The following is a 20700-nucleotide window of genomic DNA, read 5'->3' on the forward strand; positions in this document are numbered from 1 at the left end:
CATTGCCTATCAAGTCCCTTCGAATCAGAGTATGGCTTTAACCACAGCTTGTGGTAAGGTAACGATCTCTATTAAGTATCACACACAGAAAGGGTTCTGTGTTTTATTTCTTAAGCTTACAAAAAATTCAGTGTCGATGTGGTCCCTGCCTGCTAGTAAGCCAGTCTGGTTTTCCTACAGCCTTTGCCACATTCTACCTTAATGGCCCAGTTGTTCAACTGAAATGAACAGCATAGTATTTGACCCACTCCTAATCACTGCACAGTGCTATATATGGGCAGACTCCCCAGTTTCATCACATATTATCCTGGAAATGTCATAAAGCAGCACTGCTATGAACAGTTATATGTCATAAAAGCAAAAAAAAAAAAAAACTCTGCAGTAACTTTAAATTGTTCTATATAAGATGAATAGAAATGGATATAAAACATACTAAAGGCATTTATAAAGAAATAAATATATCAATACCTTTAAAACATCTATGAAAGAAATCTGTCAAAAAAGATTATATAGGAAATATTTTTGTTGCCCTTCTTAATACATAAAGGCTTTAAAGGAGGATTCTGATGGCCCAGTTCTCTTTAAAAAGACATCCAGGGAAGTTTAAATTATTGTGTTCTTTCTCTTAGCAAGCACAAAACTTCAACATCATTTCATTAAGCTCCGGATTTGATGCCAGCTATGATCGTTCTTTCTAAAAAATCGATAGAGGCACTGTCCTAGTGGTCCAGGGCTTGCCTTTCAGTGCAGGGGACTTGGGTGCGATCCCTGGTCAGGGAACTAAGATCTCACATGCTGCAGAGCAACGAAACCCACCTGCTGCACCTCCTGAGCCCACGCGCTCAAGAGCAACCAGAGAAAGTTGGCACCCCACAAAGACCCAGTGCAGCCACAATTTAAAAAAAAAAAAAACAAGACATTTAATGAATTTAGCTGCAGCTGGAGCCCCTTATACAGAGTGAAGTAAGCCAGAAAGATAAAGAACATTACAGCATACTAACACATATACATGGAATTTAGAAAGATGGTAACGATAACCCTATATGCAAAACAGAAAAAGAGACACAGATGTACAGAACAGACTTTTGAACTCTGTGGGAGAAGGGGAGGGTGGGATATTTCAAAAGCACAGCATGTATACTATCTATGGTGAAACAGATCACCAGCCCAGGTGGGATGCATGAGACAAGTGCTCGGGGCTGGTGCACTGGGAAGACCCAGAGGAATCAGGTGGAGAGGGAGGTGGGAGGGGGGATCGGGATGGGGAATACGTGTAAATCCATGGCTGATTCGTATCAATGTATGACAAAACCCACTGAAATGTTGTGAAGTGATTGGCCTCCAACTAATAAAAAAAAAAATAAAAAATAAAAAAAATAAAAAAGATTTCAGAAAGACTAAAGTTTATATAATATGAACTTCTAGCTTATTTGCTACATCCTTTTACATACGTCCGCTCAAGGCTGAAATGTCCCTTTCCACCTTCTCCCCTGGGTTTATCCTTGAGGACAAAGATCAAAAGTTCCCTCACAGGCTTCACTAGGGCTACCTTAGTACCCCACGCCACCCCGAAGATCAGTTAGTTATTCCTTCTCATAGCACTCTGTAATTAGTATCATCCTTATTACACAAAGTCATACACGTCCATCTTCTTACAGATCCGTAGTATTGACTATGGTAGCCAGTAACCACGTATGGCTGTTGAGCACATGAAATGTGACTTGTCCAAATAGAAACATGCAGTAAGCAGAAAATACATGCCAGATTTCAAGGGCAGAGCACACACACACACAAAAAACTCTTATTAATAATTTTATATTGATCACATATTGATAAGATAATATTTTATATATACTAGGTTAAACAAATTATTAAAATCAATTTCACCTATTTTACTGTAATGGGACCACTAGAGATTTTAAGTTATATATATGGCATTATTATATTTCCACTGGATAGCAATATTCTAGAATCGAAGTTCCTTCATAGAACAGCCATTGTTTCTTTCATCACTGAATCCCATTAGACCTTGCATAAAGTAGCTTTAAAAAAAAACAAAAAACTAAACTGAATGATTTTCTTTTCATCCACATACCTCCCCAACCCTGCTTTCTGACTTTACAGACTAAATAGGGAGCTTCATTAGAAAAAGATGAGAGAAACAGGAGGCAAAGGCCAAATTTGAAGGCATTCATCTGCTAATGAGATGACTGAGAACTTGAGTGCTTATTTTAAAAACCGACCTGTCCATTAAATTACTATCTCCTCTCCCTCTTTCCCATCTAGAAAATGGGTCAACATATGTAATAATTCAATAAATATTTACTGAGCAAACACTCACAGAATTATCAAGACAATACTCTCAAGAGATTCCTATATAGTTAAGTTGAAGCAGAATAGCCATAAGCATCAAGGACCGAATTCAGTCTCACTTTAAGAAAAACCAAATGTAGACTGCTGAGAAATCACTATGGCAGAAGGCTACCTGGCAAAAAAAAAAAAAAAAGATATTCAAAGATGAGATGGCTCCCTCCAATCTACTGATAAAAACAGACTGTAGAGTGTGGAGGCCAACGGAAAGGTTAAAAACAACACAAGGAATGGCCACCAGCCATTGCCACACATGTGAAAGTGTATCTGTACAGCAAAAGCCAACTAGGGATTTCAATATGGAAAAGAGAAAGCAACAAGACACCAGAGCTAAGGTTCAGACCCCAAATCAGGCTCCTACTCTTAGCACACTCATACTAAAATGCTTATTAAACTAATCAACTCTAACCGAACACAAATTTTCATTTCCATTCTTTATAAAAAACACATGGAAACAGTTAAAAAAGCTTGGTTTAAAGATGTTAAATGTGCTGTGGGGAAGCACAGTCGCCCGTTTCTCATTTGCTTATTAATATTGAAATCAATGTGCTCATCAAATATAGTTACTCAAAAGAAAGAACCAAACTGGGCAGGGCTTTCACAGTGAGAGCACACTATTATTTCTGGAAAGCAAACTAGGCACGATTAAAATTCCACAATAATAAGCACCAGAGAACATCTTGCACACTTTGCTTTAATAGCACTGTTTCAATGACTACAACTCCTAGCTTAAAGGATCAAGAGATAAAACAGTACCAAAGTAGGAAGTAAAATATTATTTCCATCCATGAGGAAAAGGAATATACTACCTACATCCTTTTTTTTTTTTGGCTCACCACACACCACAGAGGATCTTAAGTTCTCTGGCCAGGGATTGTACCCACGCCTTCTGCAGAAGCACAGAGTCTTGAACACTGGACCACCAGGCAAGTCCCACCTACCTACACTCATATATTACCTTCCCTCTCCTCTTAGCTTCTAGATCTTTCTTTCCAATGGGAATAGAGGTGAGCTGGGATTTAGAAATTGAGAAGGGTGAAAAAGGCAGCTGTTGAAAGAGCTAGGGATTTAGGGTCAATCCCTAAAGACCTCTGATAGCATGATCTTAGAGAAATAACCTTGACCTATTCATTAGTCCAATGTTTTAGTCTCAATTCACCCAAAGACTCACTCTAAGCCCAGAAGGGTCACAAATTCCTCCCGTTTCATTTACCTTATCTATAAAGTAAGCACACTAACTCACTTTATAAAGATATAAAGGTGGGTTTCAAGGACTCTGACAAGCCTTTCCCACCTCTAACACCACCATACAATTAATTTTTTTTTTTTCATTGTAGAATGACTTCTTTTAAGAACATGGGCCAGGGAAATATCAGACAAATTGCTAGGGCATTTCATTGTGGAGAGTCTAACTAGATGTTAAAGCACTACTGGAACAAGCCAATCTTGAGGAAATGCAGATACCCTGTTATAAAGAATGCTTCACCGGATTTGTGGTTATGGAATTTTACCTAATTAGGCATCTCATTTACTAGGTGCCAAGAGTAACCAGAAAGTATTCCTTTAAGTGGCATTTCCTTCTTTAAACTTCATTTATGGACTTCCCTGGTGGTCCAGTCGTTGGGAATCTGTCTGCCAATGCAGGGGACGTGGGTTCAATCCCTACTCTGGGAGGATTCCACATGCCAAGGGGCAACTAAGCCTGAGAGCCACAACTACTGAGCCTGCACTCTGAAACAAGAGAAATCACCATAATGAGAAGCCTGGGCACCGTAATTAGCTAAAGAGCATTCCCTATTTTCTGCAACCAGAGAAAGCCCGTGTGTAGCAAAGTAGATCTAGCACAGTCAGAAATTAATTAACTTTACATATAAAAAAGTCAAATGAATGCCTGAAAGACAAAGGTTTAATTTAAATGTGAAAACTGTAAGACTTTTCTTTTTGAAGTCTTGAAAAACAGCTTTACAGCTTTACAAATTCTACCTCAATGCTTTTTTCATCCTTCTCCACTTGGAGATCTTCAATTTTCTTATGAGAGTTTTTGAGCTCGTTTTGTAACTGAGACACCAGATGACGCTTCACAGAGTTGCTATCCAGCAAACGCTGCACCTCTGCTTTCAGCTTCAAGATGACCTCCTCTTTAGAAAGCGTTTCACCTGGGCCTTCTGGTTGTACAATGCTAATGGAAAAATGATCATATTTAAGGTTAAATCCAATAACAAATCAAGCATGACTATTCCTTAAAAGCAACTAACTGTAGTGGTAACCATGCTTTGCAACCCATCCAACTATATACTCGTATTTCAAAAACAATTTTAAGCTTTGTCATACACAGGTTATTGCCTTTGATACATCCCTATATAAAAAATAAGTTCATTCACAGGAAGACCATTCTTAAGCATAGTCCTGCTGCCTCACTGCAAGAAGTTCAACCATATGAACTTCAGCAGAGCATGCATTTTTCCTTTTGATAAATTGCATGCTATATATACATGTCCTTCATGACCCCAAGAGAAACAATGTGAAAATAAAGAGGAAATGAATAGTAAAACACTAGTTATCCTCATCAACAATTTCTGTCTTTTATTAAAACACAAGTCTGGGTGGATATCTGAACAACTGGAAAGAAAAAAAAAAACAACACAAATAAATGCCATGCTAATTTAATCCCCACTGTAGTTGGTCAATAAATTTTAAAATTGGAATGAGTATTTCTGTTCCTTGCCATAATGGATTAAAAGGACCAGTCTTCTCTTTCTGTCTTTAAAAAAGCTAGAAAACTAAATAAAATAAATGAAATGGTAGTGCTCAAACATCGGACACCAAGCAGCATAGTGTAGTGATGCTTGAGAAAAGTAAAGCAAGGTTAGCCCTATAATGGCTGCAGCTTTCTCCCTGGAGAGTTTCCAGTATGCAGCTTAGGAAGGGGAAACCCAGGGAGTCCGCTCTCTGCAATCTCACCGAGTTGCAGAATTCAGTGTGGGAAAACCAAAATGGCTAGAATCTGGGGAGCAAAATACTGTGAGGAAGGTAGCTACACAGAGAAAGGGCTCTGGAGACCTGTGGTATATGTGAGAAAATTACCTCAAGATGGGGGCGAGGCAGGGAAAGCCACAGCAAAAGAGCAGGGCTGGCAATATTTTGTATTTCAATGAACCATAGTGGAGAGACTTCCTAAGTCACACAGCATCAAATACTGCCTTAGTAATAAGGCCAAATTAGCCCCAGATTAAGCTGTTTGTTCTAAATCTGATCTAATGAAGGCTACAAAGAAGCCTTGAAAGGATCAAATGAATTCCAGGTAACTTTAGTATGTCACAGAAAAAGAATAACAGTATTTTTTTTTTTATGCAATGAAGTCCAAAATCTAAAGCATACAATTCAGAATGTCCAGCATCCAATCAAAATTTACTAAATGTGAATAAAGCAGGAAAGAAAATATGAACTGTAACCAGGAGAAAATGACCAGGGATGACAGAGAGTAGAATTAATTAAGTATATGCCATATGCTCAAGGAGGTGGGGGGGGAGGGACACAAAAACAATGAGGAGGGAAATGGAAGACTTTATGCCCCAAATTGGACTTACAGAGACAAAAAATAAAAATATCTGAAAAAATATACCTACTAGATGAAATTAACAGCATATTTAATACAGCATACGAAAAGATCCATGGACATAAAGACATAGCAAACTTAAACACGAAGAGAAAGAAGACCAGAAATACACAGAGTATATTAAATTTTCTAACCTAACTATAGTTAAAGTCCCAGAAGAGTGGGGAGGCTGATAGAAAAAATATTTGAAAAAATAATAACCACAATTTTTCTATCTGATGAAAATTAAAACCCCCTAAAACCTAGAAGCTCAATGAATCTCAAGCACAAAAAACATGAAAGCCATTATAAGTTATATCAACACCCAATTGCTTAAGCCAATGATGAAGTAAGAGTGCAGGAAGATTCCTGAGGGGATGACCAGAGGAAGGAATTCTGGATTCTGTGTATAAGCAAGCCTTAGTCTAAGCCCTGAACTATGCATGCAAAGAACAGACTGCATGCATCAAATCAGCAAAGATTTGGAGACTCTCTCTGAAATTTGAAACACACAAGTCTCAAACTGACTAACTACATACACAGGACAGATTCAAACCAGTGTGGCAAAGGCTCAGAAAAATAAATGAAGATTTGAAACACCCATACAAGTCTCTAAACAACAAAATAACCAGTGTCTAGTATACAATCTAAATTTACTCAGTATAAAACTAACAAGGAAAACCCAAATGCTAGAAATATTACAGAGAGTTTTAAAAGTTTAAAGCGGCAAATATCTAGCCTTTATGAGTAAAGAAAACATACTTGAAATGAATGAAAAAATAGGAATTTTCAACAGAGCATAAAAACATTAAAAGAACCAAACAAAAATTTTATCATTAAAAAATACAATAACTAAAAGTTAAAAAAAAAAAAAAGGAACTGACAGGCTCAACAGAATAGAAATGACAGAGGAGAGAGTGAGTGGACTTGAAAACAGTTCAATAGCAATTATCTAATGTGGAAAAAAAAAATGAACAGTGTCTCAGAGAACTGTGGGACAACATAAAAAGATTTAACATTATATGTAATTGGAGGACCAGAAGGAGAGAGAAAGCAATAGGGGCAGAAAAAGTATTTGAAGAAATAATAGTCAACATTTTCACAAATTTGGTAAAAGACATAATTTACATTTTCAAGAAGCTCAGTGAACCGCAAATGAGATAAACTAAAAGAAAAACACACTTAGACACATCATAATGAAAGTACTGAAAAAAGAAAAAGAAAAAAAAATCTTAAAAACTGCAGGAGAAAAAAACTACACATTCAAATAACGATTCAAAAATCGATTCAAATAACAATAGATTTCTATTCAGGAACTACCAAGGCCAGAAGACAGTGGGAGAGCATACCTTTAAAGTGCTGAAATAAAAGAACAGTTGATCCAGAATTCCATAATCACCAAATATAACAACATTTCCATATAAGGAAACTAAGAATTTGCAGACATGCTCTAGAACAAATGCCAAAGGAAATTCTTCAGCTAAAGGGAAATCTCTACACTGAAAACTACTAAACACTGGGACTTCCCTGGTGGTCCAGTGGCTAAGACTCAGAGCTCCCAGTCCAGGGGGCGAAGTTTCAATTCTCGGTCAGGGAACTAAACCCCACATGTCACAACTCAAGATCCTGCATGCCACAATTAAGACTCCTGCACCACGAAATAAACAAACATTTAATAAAATCTACAAAACATAACTGAGAGAAATGGAAGAAGACCTAGATAAACAGAGCAGTATAGCACACATATTCAGAAACTGAAAGACTCAATTTCTTTAATTCCCTCAGCTTTACGGAAGTGTAAGTGACAAGTGGCAATTTCTTAAGATGTCAATTCTCCCAAAACTGATCTATAAATTCAACACATTTCAAAATTTGAAATTTAAGTTTCATATTTGTCCAAAGGGCAAATTCTATATTAGTTGACAAGCTAATCATAAAAATTTACTTTGAAATGCAAAGTACTTAGAGTAGCCAAAACAATTTTGAAAACAACGAAGTTGAAGGATTTGTTCAGCCCATTTCAAGACTATAAAGTTACATTATCAAGACTGCTCCCTCCAAAATGATCACTGGAACAGAATGGAGAGTACAGAAACAGGCCCACAAACATACAGTCAACTGATTATTAAATATATCAAGGCAAGTCAATTGGGAAAGAAAAGTTTTTCTGACAAATGGAATTAGATCAATTGGATTTATTGGAATAAAAAAAATCAAATTTTCCCTCACACTATACTAAAAAATTAACTCATAATGGATCACAGATGTAAATGTAAGAGCCAAAACTATCAAATTTCTAAAATCATAACAGAAAAATTTTGTTAACACTGAGTTACAATAACTCATGAACTGTACAAAAACCATGAAATGTAAATAAGAAATAAATTTGAGTTTATAAAAAAACTTTTGCTCTTCAAAAGATAACATAAGAAAATGGTAAGATAAACCAGAGAGGGGAGGAAAACACTCACAACACATATATCTGACAAAGGGCTTGTATCCTGAAATATATGAAGACCAAACAACATATTGTTGTTCAGCAGCCAAGTCATGTCCGGCTCTTCATGACCCCATGGACTACAGCACGCCAGTCCATATACATACACCAAACAACGTACACAAATGGCAGTTAAGTGTGGCAAGAAAAGAGGAAGCAAACCACATCAAAAGATGCTTAACATTATTAGTCATTAGAGAAATACAAATTAAAACCACAATGAGATATCACTACACACACACTAGAAGTGCTCAGATCTTAAAAGACTGGCTATCAAGTTTTAACAATGACAGAGAACAACTGAAACTCTCTAAGACATTTCTTCTGGGAATGCAAAATGGTAAAACCACTTTGGGAAAGAGCATTTATACTACTAATGTCTAAATAAAATACAGGAACTTTAAGTTTAAAGGGAAAGCAATTTGGAGCATAAGTGAAAAGGAAGAAGTAAGACTATCTCCATTGGCAGATGATACAATTATATCTAAAAAATCTTAAATCTAATGGAAAAACTACTATGAAGAGAATTAGAATGCAACAGGTTATAAGCTAAAATACAGAAATCATATATACACACAATACTCAGAAGAAATAATGGAAAAGAACATGCCATTCACTATTGCAAATAAAATATCTAGGCATCAATTTAACAAGAATTTTGCAAAATCTAAATGTGAAAAACTTCAAAATACTCTTAAAAGACAAACAGATTTAAGCAAATGAAAAGACATGCTACATTCTTGAATAAGTAAATTCAACATCCTAAAGATATCAGTTCTCCCTGGGTTAATGTATATATATATACATTAGATACATATATACATACATTACATATATACATTAGATATATATACCTAGTGTATATATATATCTAATGTATATATATCTAATGTATATGTATATACATGTATAGATATATATATCTATACATATATATATATATACACATGTATAGATATATATATCTAATGTAATGTGTATATATATATCTCTAATGTATATGTATATCTAATGTATATATATATACATTAGATACATATATATACATTACATATATACATTACATATATATATATCTAACATGACCCTAGTGAAAATATTATCAGGATTTTTTTTTTCCTGGAACAGAACAAGTTAAACATGGAAGTTCACACGGAAGTGTAAACAAGCAAGAATAGTCAGAAAAACCCCAACAAGAACAGCAGTTCCAGGTAGATGGCAAAACTAAAGTATAAAGCAAAGCAACAAAGCTTTCAGAAAGCAGCATAAAAGAATAACTTCATGACCCTGAAATAAGGAAAGATTTTTCTTAAAGGGACTATAAAAAGTACTAACCATGAAGATGGAAATTTTTGACTGATGTTTAAGAACTTCCATTCATCAAGAGATACATGAAAAGGATAAAAAGACAAGCCCAAAGTGAAAAAAGATATTTGCAATACACATAACCAAAGAATGCCTATCTAGAACAGATATTAAAAAACAAAAAACTCCTATAAATCAACAGAACACATGCACACACAAAAAAATCAAGTAAAAACTGAGAAGGGACACAAGCAAGTCCCTCTTCACACACACACCCCCCTACACCCAAGCCATCAATAAACACAATAGACATATTTTCTTAAATAGAAGTCAATCTCACTAGTAATCTGGGATAATGCAAATAAAGATCAAAATAAAGTAACACTACACATTAATGACAATATCAAGTGTTACCAAGAAGACAAAGCACAACTACAATTTTCATACACTTCTTGTGGTGAGGTAAATTGGTACAACTAATTTGGAAAAGATTTTGGCATTATCTGTTAAAATTGAAACACATGTACTACAAGAAATTTCACTTCTAAGTATATACCCAACTGAAATGTATGTACATTGCACCAGAAAATAATATTAAGAATCTATGAATGGTAGAAAGGAAAATAAACTGTGGAATATTCATACAAATGAAAGCTACACACACATATATTTATATATGTAAATGAAAGAGCTATAGCTACTTGTAATGTAGCTACAGCTATGATGTAATGTAAATCTCACAAACAAAATGTTGGTGAAAGAAAAATCTAAAGAAAACCTATATCTACAGAAAACCCACAGCTAGATTCCATGCTTAATGGAGAATGGCTAAATACTTCCATGTAAAATCAGAAGCAAGACAAGGATGTCTACTTTTGCCACTTCTGTCAACACTGTTACTAGAGTTTCTAGCTAGAGCAATTAGTCACGAGAAAGAAATAAAAGGCATTGGAAAGAAAGAAATATGTCTATTTTCAGGTGACATGATCTTAACTATAAAAGATCCTAAGGAGTTCACTAAAAAAACTATTTGAACTAATTATAACTAGCAAGTTAAGCAATGTGGCAGGACACAAGATCAATATAACATCAATTGTATTTCTATACACTAGTAGTGAACTGCCTGAAAATAAATTTAAGAAAACAATCCAAGGAATTCCCTGGTGGGTCTAGTGGTTAGGACTCCATGCTTCCATTGTAGGGGGCACAGGTTTGATCCCTGGTTGGGGAACTAAAATCCTCCAAGCTACGTGCTGAGGTCAGAAAAATAAATAAGAGAAAACAATCCAGCAAAAAGAATAGCCAAGAGAATAAAACAGTGGAGTAAGTTTAACAAAAGCATGACTAATACACTGAAAACCACAAAATTATAAACGTGTATGACCAATACACTGAAAGAAATAAAAGAAGATCAAAATAAATGGAAAAACATCCAGTGTTCAGGGATCTGGACACAATATTATTAAGATGGCAATATTCCTCCAAATTGTTCTACAGATTCCATACAATCCCTACCACAATCTTGCCTAATTTCTTTGCAGAAATTGACAAACTGATCATAAAATTCATATGGAATTGCAAGAGACTCAGATTAGCCAAAGAAATCTTGAAAAGGAAGAACAAAGTTGGAAGACTCACACTTTCCAATTTCAAAAGTTACTACAAAGATATGGCAATCTAGTAAATAAAGATACATAGCTCAATGAGATAAAACTGAGAGCTCAGAAATAAACTCTCACATTCACAATCAATTCATTTTTTGACAAGCATGACAAAACAATTTAGTGAAAAATAGTCTTTTCAACAAATGGTACAAAACAACTGGATATCTACATGCAAAAGAATAAAGTTAGACCCCTACCTCATATCATATGCAAAAAATTAATTCAAAATGGATTTCAAGACATAATATAAGAGATAATACTCTTAGAAGAAAACAGGTATAAAACTTCGGAATCTCGGATTAGAGAATGGTTTCTTAGAAAAGTACAGGCAACCAAAGGAAAAAAATACATAAGTTAACCTTCATAAAATTAAAGGCTTTCATGCTTCAAAGCATGCTATCAAGAAACAGAAAAGACAGCTCACTGAATAGGAAAAAATATAGGCAAAGCATGTATCTGACAAGGGACTTAAATTCAGGATATATAAATAGCTGTTAAAACTAAACAGTAAAAAGACAACCCAATTTTAAAATGGGCAAAAGATGTGAATAGACATTTCTCCAAAGAAAAAAACACAAATGGCCAATCAACACATGAAAAAATGTTCAACATGATTAGCCATCAAGTAAAAACCACATCATTAGCAAATCACCATGATAAGAAACTATTCCATATCCACCAGGAAACTATAGTTTCTTAAATAGAAAATAACAAGTGCTGATGAAGATATAAAGAAACTGAAACCCTCAATCATTGTCAGTGACAATGTAAAACAGTGCAGCCACTTCAGAAAACTGACCATTTTTCGAAATGCTAAGCATAAAGTTGCCATATAAACCATCTAAGAAAGCTGAAAACATGTCCACTCAAAAATTTGCAGCATTATTCATAATAGCCAAAAAGTAAAATGATCCAAATAAATGTCCATTAGCTGATGAATAAACAAGCAAACTGTGCTATATTTGTACAATATTACTTGTTTAGAATATATTCGGAATATTACTTGGCTATAAAATGGACTGAAGTAGTGATACATGCTACAACATGGATGAACCTTGAAAGCATTATGTGCCAAGTGAAAGAAGCCAATCAAAAAAAAAAGCTAACCACATATTATATAAATCTATTAAAGTGAAATATACAGAATAGGAAAATCCATAGAGGTAGAAAGAAAATTAGTATTTGCCTGAGCTGCTGGTAAAGAATCCACCTGCAATGCAGAAGATCCCAGGTGGATTCCTGAGTGGGGAAGTTCCCCTGGCGAAGGGATAGGTACCCACTCTGATATTCTTGGGCTTCCCTGGTAGATGATAAAGAATCCACCTGCAATGCAGGAGACCTGGGTTTGATCCTTGGGTTGGGAAGATCCCCTGGGGGAGAGCATGGCAACCCACTCCAGTATTCCTGCCTGGGGAATCCCCAAGGGCAGAGCCAGACGTGCTACGGTCCCTGGGGTGGCAGAGTGGACACGACTGAGCAACTAAGTAGAGCACAGTGAAGACAGACAGGATGACAGGGAATGACTGGGAGTAAGCACTGGACTTCTTATGGGGAAAGCTGAAATGTTTTAAAATTAGGTTGTGGTAACAGATGGACAACTAAACACACTGAACTGTGTACACTCCAAATGGGTCAATTTTATGATCCTGGAAATATAGCTGACCCTTGAACAACGTGGAGGATTGGGGGTGCTGGCCTCCTCCTCCACCACCTGTAAAATAAAAGTACACATACTATGTTTATTTTAAAAATCCACATATAAGCGGACTTCTGCAGTTCAAACCCATGTTGCTCAAGGGTCAACTGTATATCTCAATAAAGCTATAGAAAAGAGGAAAAAATAAAAACCACCTGATATATGAGTTCTCTCTAAATGAAGGTGAATCTAACATAGAGTTTAGGCAAGAATAACTAGCTTTTAAAAGATAACAAGAAAATCAAAATAATTTAAGAGTTAAGACAGTAGTAAGCTCAACGTTATGACTAGAAAGGGGAATACAGGCTGGCAATGTTTTATTTCTTGACCTTGATGATAGTTCCATGGGAATTCATTTTAAAATCATACATTAAGCTGGACACTTATATTTCATACACTTTTATGTGTTATATTTTACAATTTTAAAAGGTTTAAAAAGCAAAGTTATAAAAAATACTAGAAAAATATCATCAAGAAATCAAAAGGGAAAAGTGATGGATCTAACTACGTAAAATTTTTAAACAGGAAAAGTGATAACCTTCAACAATGGCTAGGGTACAGAGAAATAGGTACTATCATGATATGACTAATAACACCTATTAAAATCATCAAACACGCATGCTCTTTGACAAGATTATTCACCCACATCTAAGGAAATAAACCAAAGATGTGAATAAAGACCAGACTACAAGTATGCTTTTAGTTATAATAATGTATTAATTATGGTTAACAAAATTTTTAAAGTGTATTCCTAACTAAAATATAGTTCCACATATCCACTGATAAGTATTTACAACAATATTTACAGATATCTAAGGATTTCAGAATGTACCAAGTTAAAAGACACATATTAAAGTAGTATATTCAATAGTATTTTATCCTTTAGAAACCTACAAAATAGAAAACGTGCAAGTTATATACCAAAATGTTAATAGTAGTTTTCTTCCTGGAAGGGGAAGTAAGATTATGGCTGCTTTTAACTGGTAACTTCCAGTGTTTCCATAAAAAAGAAGAAAGCTACATTTGAGAAGAAATAAAAAGCTGATAGTATGTACCCTTAAAGCGATGTGATAAAAATGGAACCTCATCTCTGCAGTCTTCCTCCACAAAACCCATGAGAAAAACTTCAAATTCCAGGAGGGTCTTCCTTTCTAAAAACACTTGACCAGCATTTCTCAAACTGTCAAGGTCCTCAAAAACGAGGAAAGTCAGGAGGAACCTAGGGGAAAATGACTCCTAACTATAAGGGGGTATCCTAGATGTGATCTTGAAACAAAAAAGAACACCAGGTAAAAACGAAGGACACCTAAATAAACTATGGATATTCGTTAATAATAATTCATCAGTATTAGTTCAAGAGTTGTACCATGCTGTTGTAAAATGTTAATAGGGAAAAACGGATGCAGAATATGGGTTAATTCTTTGTACTATGTTAATTTATAAATCTAAAATTGTTCTAAAAAATTAAAATCTGTTTCTAAGAAAAAGGAAAAAGAATAGTATCCAGATTAATATAATTTCTCTAATTTTTCAGTTTCAGATGATTCCAAATGAAACATTAAATATATACACACATATATATGCATATTGTGTATATACATACATATACGTATACAGAAAGAGAGAGGATGAACAAAATATTAGGGGTTTTTTAATGTTACAAAAGGAGCTCTTGGCAATGTACTACATATTTATCAATATACACAACTTTTAAAATATGTATTATATATAGTGTAAATATGTGTGTGTGTGTAGATCTCACCAACCTAAACCATTTCTATATAAATATGAGATAAATATAATTTATGTAAGAAATATAAAACATATTGCAATGCATCTTCCAGTGCTATATGACACGGTGAACTAACTTTCAAGCCCTTAACAAATTATGCTTCTTTTCTTACTAAACACTAACCACTGAAATAGCACACCATGTACTCCTAGAGGGAGCCAAGTCAGAGAGCAGAGAAAGTGCTAGCTAAAATAATTTTCTCTCCTTTCCCAAAAGGGAAAAGCCAGCAGTGGTGACCAGCTCTGTATTAGGCTCACTAGTGAGCCCTGGGGAGGGCGGTTCCCCTCAATCCAAATAAACTGTCCCTGATGAAGCCTGCTGAGAAGACCGGAGGAGAAAGGCTTTCCACTTGTTAAATGTTTATTATTTGAGCTTCACAGCCAACTACAATAAGGAAGAGAGGAAGCTGTCTGCAGGCTGCATGCAGATATAGCTACTCCAATTCCATCAATGTGAAATACAGCACTGGGCTAAACCCTTAACGTTTACTAAGCAGTAGCTTGAGGGAGATGGTAGTCGGGAATAAAAGCTTGGAGCCGCTAATATTTGGGTCAGTGATTTGAAAGGAGCTGAAGTCAACAAAGAACTAAAATTCTTGACATTGGCAAAGTGTTGCTTCCTTTTGTTCTAAGAAACATGATTCAGCAGAGAAAAGGTACAAATCTAATCTCTCTTGTACCTCTTCCCACTTTGAACTAAGAATACTTTTACTTTTTCCTCAAAATGACTGAACAACAACAAAGCTAAATTCTTATCCATTAAAGCGCTGGTGGGAGGGATAGTAAGTAACTAAGTGCGTGTTCAGTCGTGTCCACCTCTTTGCAACCCGATGGACTGCAGCCCACCTGGCTACTCTGTCCTTGGGATTTTTCCAGGCAAGAATACTGGAATGAGTTGCCATTTCCTCCTGCAGGGGATCTTCCCAACCCAGGGATCAAACCTGCAACGTAGTATATCCTCACTGGTAGGCATATTCTTTACCTCCTGACCCATGTAGCCAATGACAGGAGGGATGATTGTAAGATAATGTCTTCACTTACCCTGCACTTCACTGAACATCTTCCTGAGCCCCAATGACAAACCACCTGTGTTAGTTATCCCTCACTTTCCTGGTTTAACACTGGCATTCCATTTGGTATGATAGCCATATGATGTCTCAAGTTTATTATCCACAGGTGAAGGAAGAAACAGACAGAACAGGCTCCATCTTGAAAGCAGGACTCCATCTTCGGCCGGACTGTGGACTTTGAGCTCTATGCCCATGGAAAGGACATACCAACTGGAAACCAGGCCCCCCGGATGGAAGAGCCCCAGGGCTCGTACCTAGACCCTCAGTCACCTAAAAGACCCCTAATTGTCTGTGTAACCGAACAGAATTATGAATTCTATTATGCTTATTGGGGTATGACCACAGGCCTATTGATAATTGTTCACTGTTAACTACCTAGGCCTAAGGCATATGAATCACAGGTTATCTTTGATTGTATCTTTCTTTTCCTTTGTTCAGACTAGTTTCAGGGAATTTGGGGAGGTGGGTTTGGGCACGTACACTTAGGGTATATAAGGGTTTCACAAAAACTGGTCGGGGTCCTTGGCTAAGAGGAGACTCTGCCTTGGGCCCGCCGGTGTAATAAACTGCACTCCTCTATCTGCATCATCCTTCTGAGTGAGTTTGTTTCCCAGAATGTGTGTCTACAACACAGGGATGTGCTTTAAATTACTGTAGGATCTGGGTAATGATTACTAAATAGAAAGGGCAAAGTAAATATATTTTAGTAAATGGCAAGATGGAATAACTCTACATCAAAAGATAAACCTACATATATATATATACACACACACACATACATACATGTATTATTTACCCAATTCCCAGACTAATTAGGGGATAAAGTAAAGTAATAAGTTGCAGAGATATCTTTTTTGGCAGAAACTAAATCTTTAATCCTCTTTTTAAAACAACATAGAAGAATGAAGTTTAGAGCAAACAGGTTTGACTGTCTCGCAAATACGAACCAACAGATATACATGACAGTCAAGTTTTGGGTTGAAGTACTAGTTCTGTGGCTAAGCGTCTGTCTTCTCGGGCTAAGGAGTTCGCTCTTTTGAGCTCCGGTTTTCCCAACTCTAAAATAATATGTCTCCCGTGCTTTCCCCAAGATTTAAATGAGGATCAAAGACTTTTTATAAAATGGGTCCAATAAAAAGCTGATTAAGGGAAAGGAGATTCAAGAGGGAGGGGATATATGTATACATATAACTGATTCACTTTGTTGTAGAGCAGAAACACAACATTGTAAAGAATTACACTCTAAGAAAAAAGATTAATATAAAATCTTATCAATGGTATATTTTAGCCAAGTCTCTCTTAAATAATAATAGTAACAGCTACCACTGATTAAATGCCTAGTATGTGCTAGAATTTATGACATGAGGCCCTTTATATTCTATCTATTTTAAGCCCCCAAGGGATATGCTATACTCTTGCCTGATAAGAAAATAGGCTCAGAAAAGTCAAGAAACTTGCCCAAGGTCAGAAAGTTAGTAATAAACAGCAAAGCTATGATTCAAAACAATTCTGGATCTAAAGACTGGGCTTTTTCCACTAGCCCCTGAGAATTAATCCAGCATTAACAGGAAATGAGCCATTCACAGCAGTCAATTTTCCAGATGACTACATTTTAACTTTAAATTTTTATGTAAATCTGTTTAAAGCGCATTCATCCTCTTTTGCTTATAATTAACTAACCAAAGCTGAAGGCTTCCTTTGATAACTCAGGATCACAATTGTGGACACTCTGATGTGGGTCAGAACAGGCCTAGATGTTCAAAAGCTGCTTATCCCGCGGCGTGGCCGCTCGGCACTGTGGCTTCCTGTCGCTCTCTCCTTGCTGAGACTGAGCTGGCCGGCTGAAGTCCTGGCAGCACCTCTCCCAGCTCCCTGACCCATTTACTCCGCAGTCACTTAGGAAATCAGGTAACTCACGGATAGAGGAGCCTGGCGGGCTATAGTCCATGGGGTCGCAAAGAGTCAGACACAACTGAAGCAACTTACCATGCACCCACATGCACACACGGGGTACCAACAAATCTAAGTCAATATGGCCCTGGGGTACGAGCTCCAAGATGGCTTCTAACAAATACATCACATAATCCAGGTCTGCTATTTGCTTCTTGGCGTCTGTCTGGATTGTAGTTGTGCTCTGTTGAGATGAGAGTCTCTAAAGACTGACTTCCAGATAAGTGGAACCTAACTCAACTAACGTAACACTGTGTTCCACAGCATCACCTGACTGAGATCTTAATTTACTGCATCTCACTTGGTTGTTTTGAAAATGGAATCACAGCACTAAAATAAGTAAGTTCTAAAACTTACCGTGGAACAAACTTTTCAGAGGATTCATATGTTTGTATTTAGTTGCATGATACTTGAAACACACCAGGTAGTAAACACTTTCACTAAACACTAAAGATGGCAAACTCAGTCTTAAAGTATAAATGGGATGGTGGTGGCTTCATTTAAGAATGCATTCAAGAAAAAAAAAAAAAAAAAGAATGCATTCAAGAAAGGCTTTCCTCAGCCTGAATGCAATCTCTTCCAAATAAGCCTATCTTTCATCTTTATCCCAGGCCAGAAGAAGAAATGGCTAAATACCCCCTTTGTTTGTTAAGCACTGCATTTAGCACACAGCACTTGGTGGCTTACAAGTATGTCTCCCTCTCTTCATCAGACAAAATATAAACTCCCTGTGGGGAGAGTGTCTCTTTCATCTTCTGTACTCCACTCCGAGAGCCTTAAATAGTCCCTTCCAAATAGCAAATGCTTCAAACTATACATCCTTCCCTGCGTTTATCTTTTAAGTGTTTCATGATATCTAAATGTGCTCCCTCTTCTACCATGACCACTCCCTTCCCCGCTAGGCCCAGCAGGGACAATGACGCACACCCTTCCATGAGATTCCTAAAAATATATGTGCTAAATAAGCAGCATTAAAATATCTGTATTAAGCATAAAAGACAGAATCCCTATTTTAAAAGTAAGGTCACAGGGACTTCCCTGGTGGTCCAGTGATTAAGAATCCACCTGCTAATGCAGGGGACATGGGTTCGATCTCTGATCAGGGAGGATTCCACATGCTACAGGGCAACTGACTCTGGGCCCCACAACTACTAAAGCCCATGTGCCCCACAGCGCCATGCTCCACAACAAGAGAAGCCATCACAATGAGAAGCCCATGCACCGCAACTAGAGAGTAGCCCCCGAATGCCACAACTAGAGAAAGGCTTTGCACAGCAACGAAGACCCAGTGTAGCCATAAATAAATAAATAAGGTCACAGTAAGGTTCCTAGGGAAAATCAATGCTCATTTTCTCATATACCATTGATAAATGGCTGCTTTCAACACACAGTTTTAACATAATAAAAATAATATGCTCTTGCCTTAATAAAACAGATACATAATTTAAGTAGTAGAATTTAACTTGTATATTTTAAGTAAATTATTTTTACCTTATTGGAACTGACGTGCCTATTGGTATTAAGACAGTACAATTAGCAACACTTGAGGTTTCTGTTCATTTTGATTTCTGACATTGGCAATTCATTAGAAGTTACTAAAATAAACTGATTTGCACTAAGGAACCCCTAGGCAGTTCATCATTTCATGCCTGGTGCCTCTTGCTTATTATGCACCATCAATATTATTAATGTGAATTCTTCTATAGTAAAGTATTTTCTCCATACCTTTTAACTTTGGATTTTTTCCAGTTGACTTTCTTAATACCCAAATCAACATATGATTCAGTTAGTTCTATATTTAATTCTCCTTCTGAGTCACTTGGAAGTATTCCTAGTTTTGCAGCAGATTCATACAGAGAAATTTCATCTTTTAGTTCTTTTAATTCTTCCTAAAACACAAAATTATTGAAAGTCATTTTCATTTTTTTATAAGAAGGAATCAGTCATTCTTTCTATTCTTCAAAGTTCATTTTAATGATCAACAGAAGGCAGAAATGCTACTTCAAATACATTTTTTGGCATGCATTAAAAATGTAAAGGCCAGTACATATCAAGGTTTTCAAGTAAACTGAATGAACAAATAAAGTGAATGAGAAAGCAGATGTAAACACCTCTCTCACACCTCCCTCACTGACATTCCGTCCTCCACAAAAAGCCTCCCTTGAGCTGAGAAGCTGGTGGCAGTGCATGTTGCCTAAGAGTAGGGGACAGAGGAGACTGGTTTAGTCTGCCAGTGGTGAAAAGGCACAAAATACTATACATCTTTCCAGGGGAGGGAATACTGAACACTTCCTCCAGTGGAAAACATAACTGGTACTGGAGGAGGGTGTGAGGACTGAAGTTGAACTGTAGGTTTCCCACACCTGTAGATAAACCTATCTCTGGGACACTCCCCAAGATGAAAGGACGTGCCATGTGAAGGAAGGGATGGTCCCTTGCTCCACAGGTGGGCAGACCAGGGCTTGCCTACCCAGCTGTGTGGGTAAGGTTGTGAGTGACTCCTGTGGGCCGGATTGGAGATGGTCCAACCACCATACACAGAGAAATCCAAGGTTCAAAAAGGTGATGTAACCATCACCTAATTCAGTTACCCAGAAAGTTTCTTCCTAGTGGCAACACTCACTTGCAAAGCCTTGCTCATGTTTTCACTCATAGCATGTGCCTTTTGTGCTTGCTGCAGCTGGAGCTGGAGTTGAGCCACCTCCTGTACTGAGCCTGTGGGAGAAAGAACCACAGAATACGTCAGATGTAATGGAACAAAC

General features: G+C 36.6%; 1 protein-coding gene across 9 annotated transcripts in view; it reads right to left on the reverse strand.

Annotated features, from left to right (window-relative positions):
- Window positions 1–20700, reverse strand: part of CEP152 (centrosomal protein 152) — a 99646-nt gene that overhangs the window by 44027 nt on the left and 34919 nt on the right. For all 9 annotated transcript variants that reach the window (XM_061157098.1, XM_061157097.1, XM_061157091.1 and 6 more), the window contains exons 11-13: window positions 20562–20653; window positions 19664–19827; window positions 4354–4549 (exon numbers count right to left, since the gene is read on the reverse strand). In XM_061157098.1, the coding sequence (XP_061013081.1) occupies window positions 4354–4549; window positions 19664–19827; window positions 20562–20653 (452 nt within the window). The remainder of the gene's footprint in view (window positions 1–4353; window positions 4550–19663; window positions 19828–20561; window positions 20654–20700) is intronic.

Source organism: Dama dama, chromosome 12 (assembly GCF_033118175.1).
Source record: "Dama dama isolate Ldn47 chromosome 12, ASM3311817v1, whole genome shotgun sequence".
Lineage (NCBI taxonomy): Eukaryota > Metazoa > Chordata > Mammalia > Artiodactyla > Cervidae > Dama > Dama dama.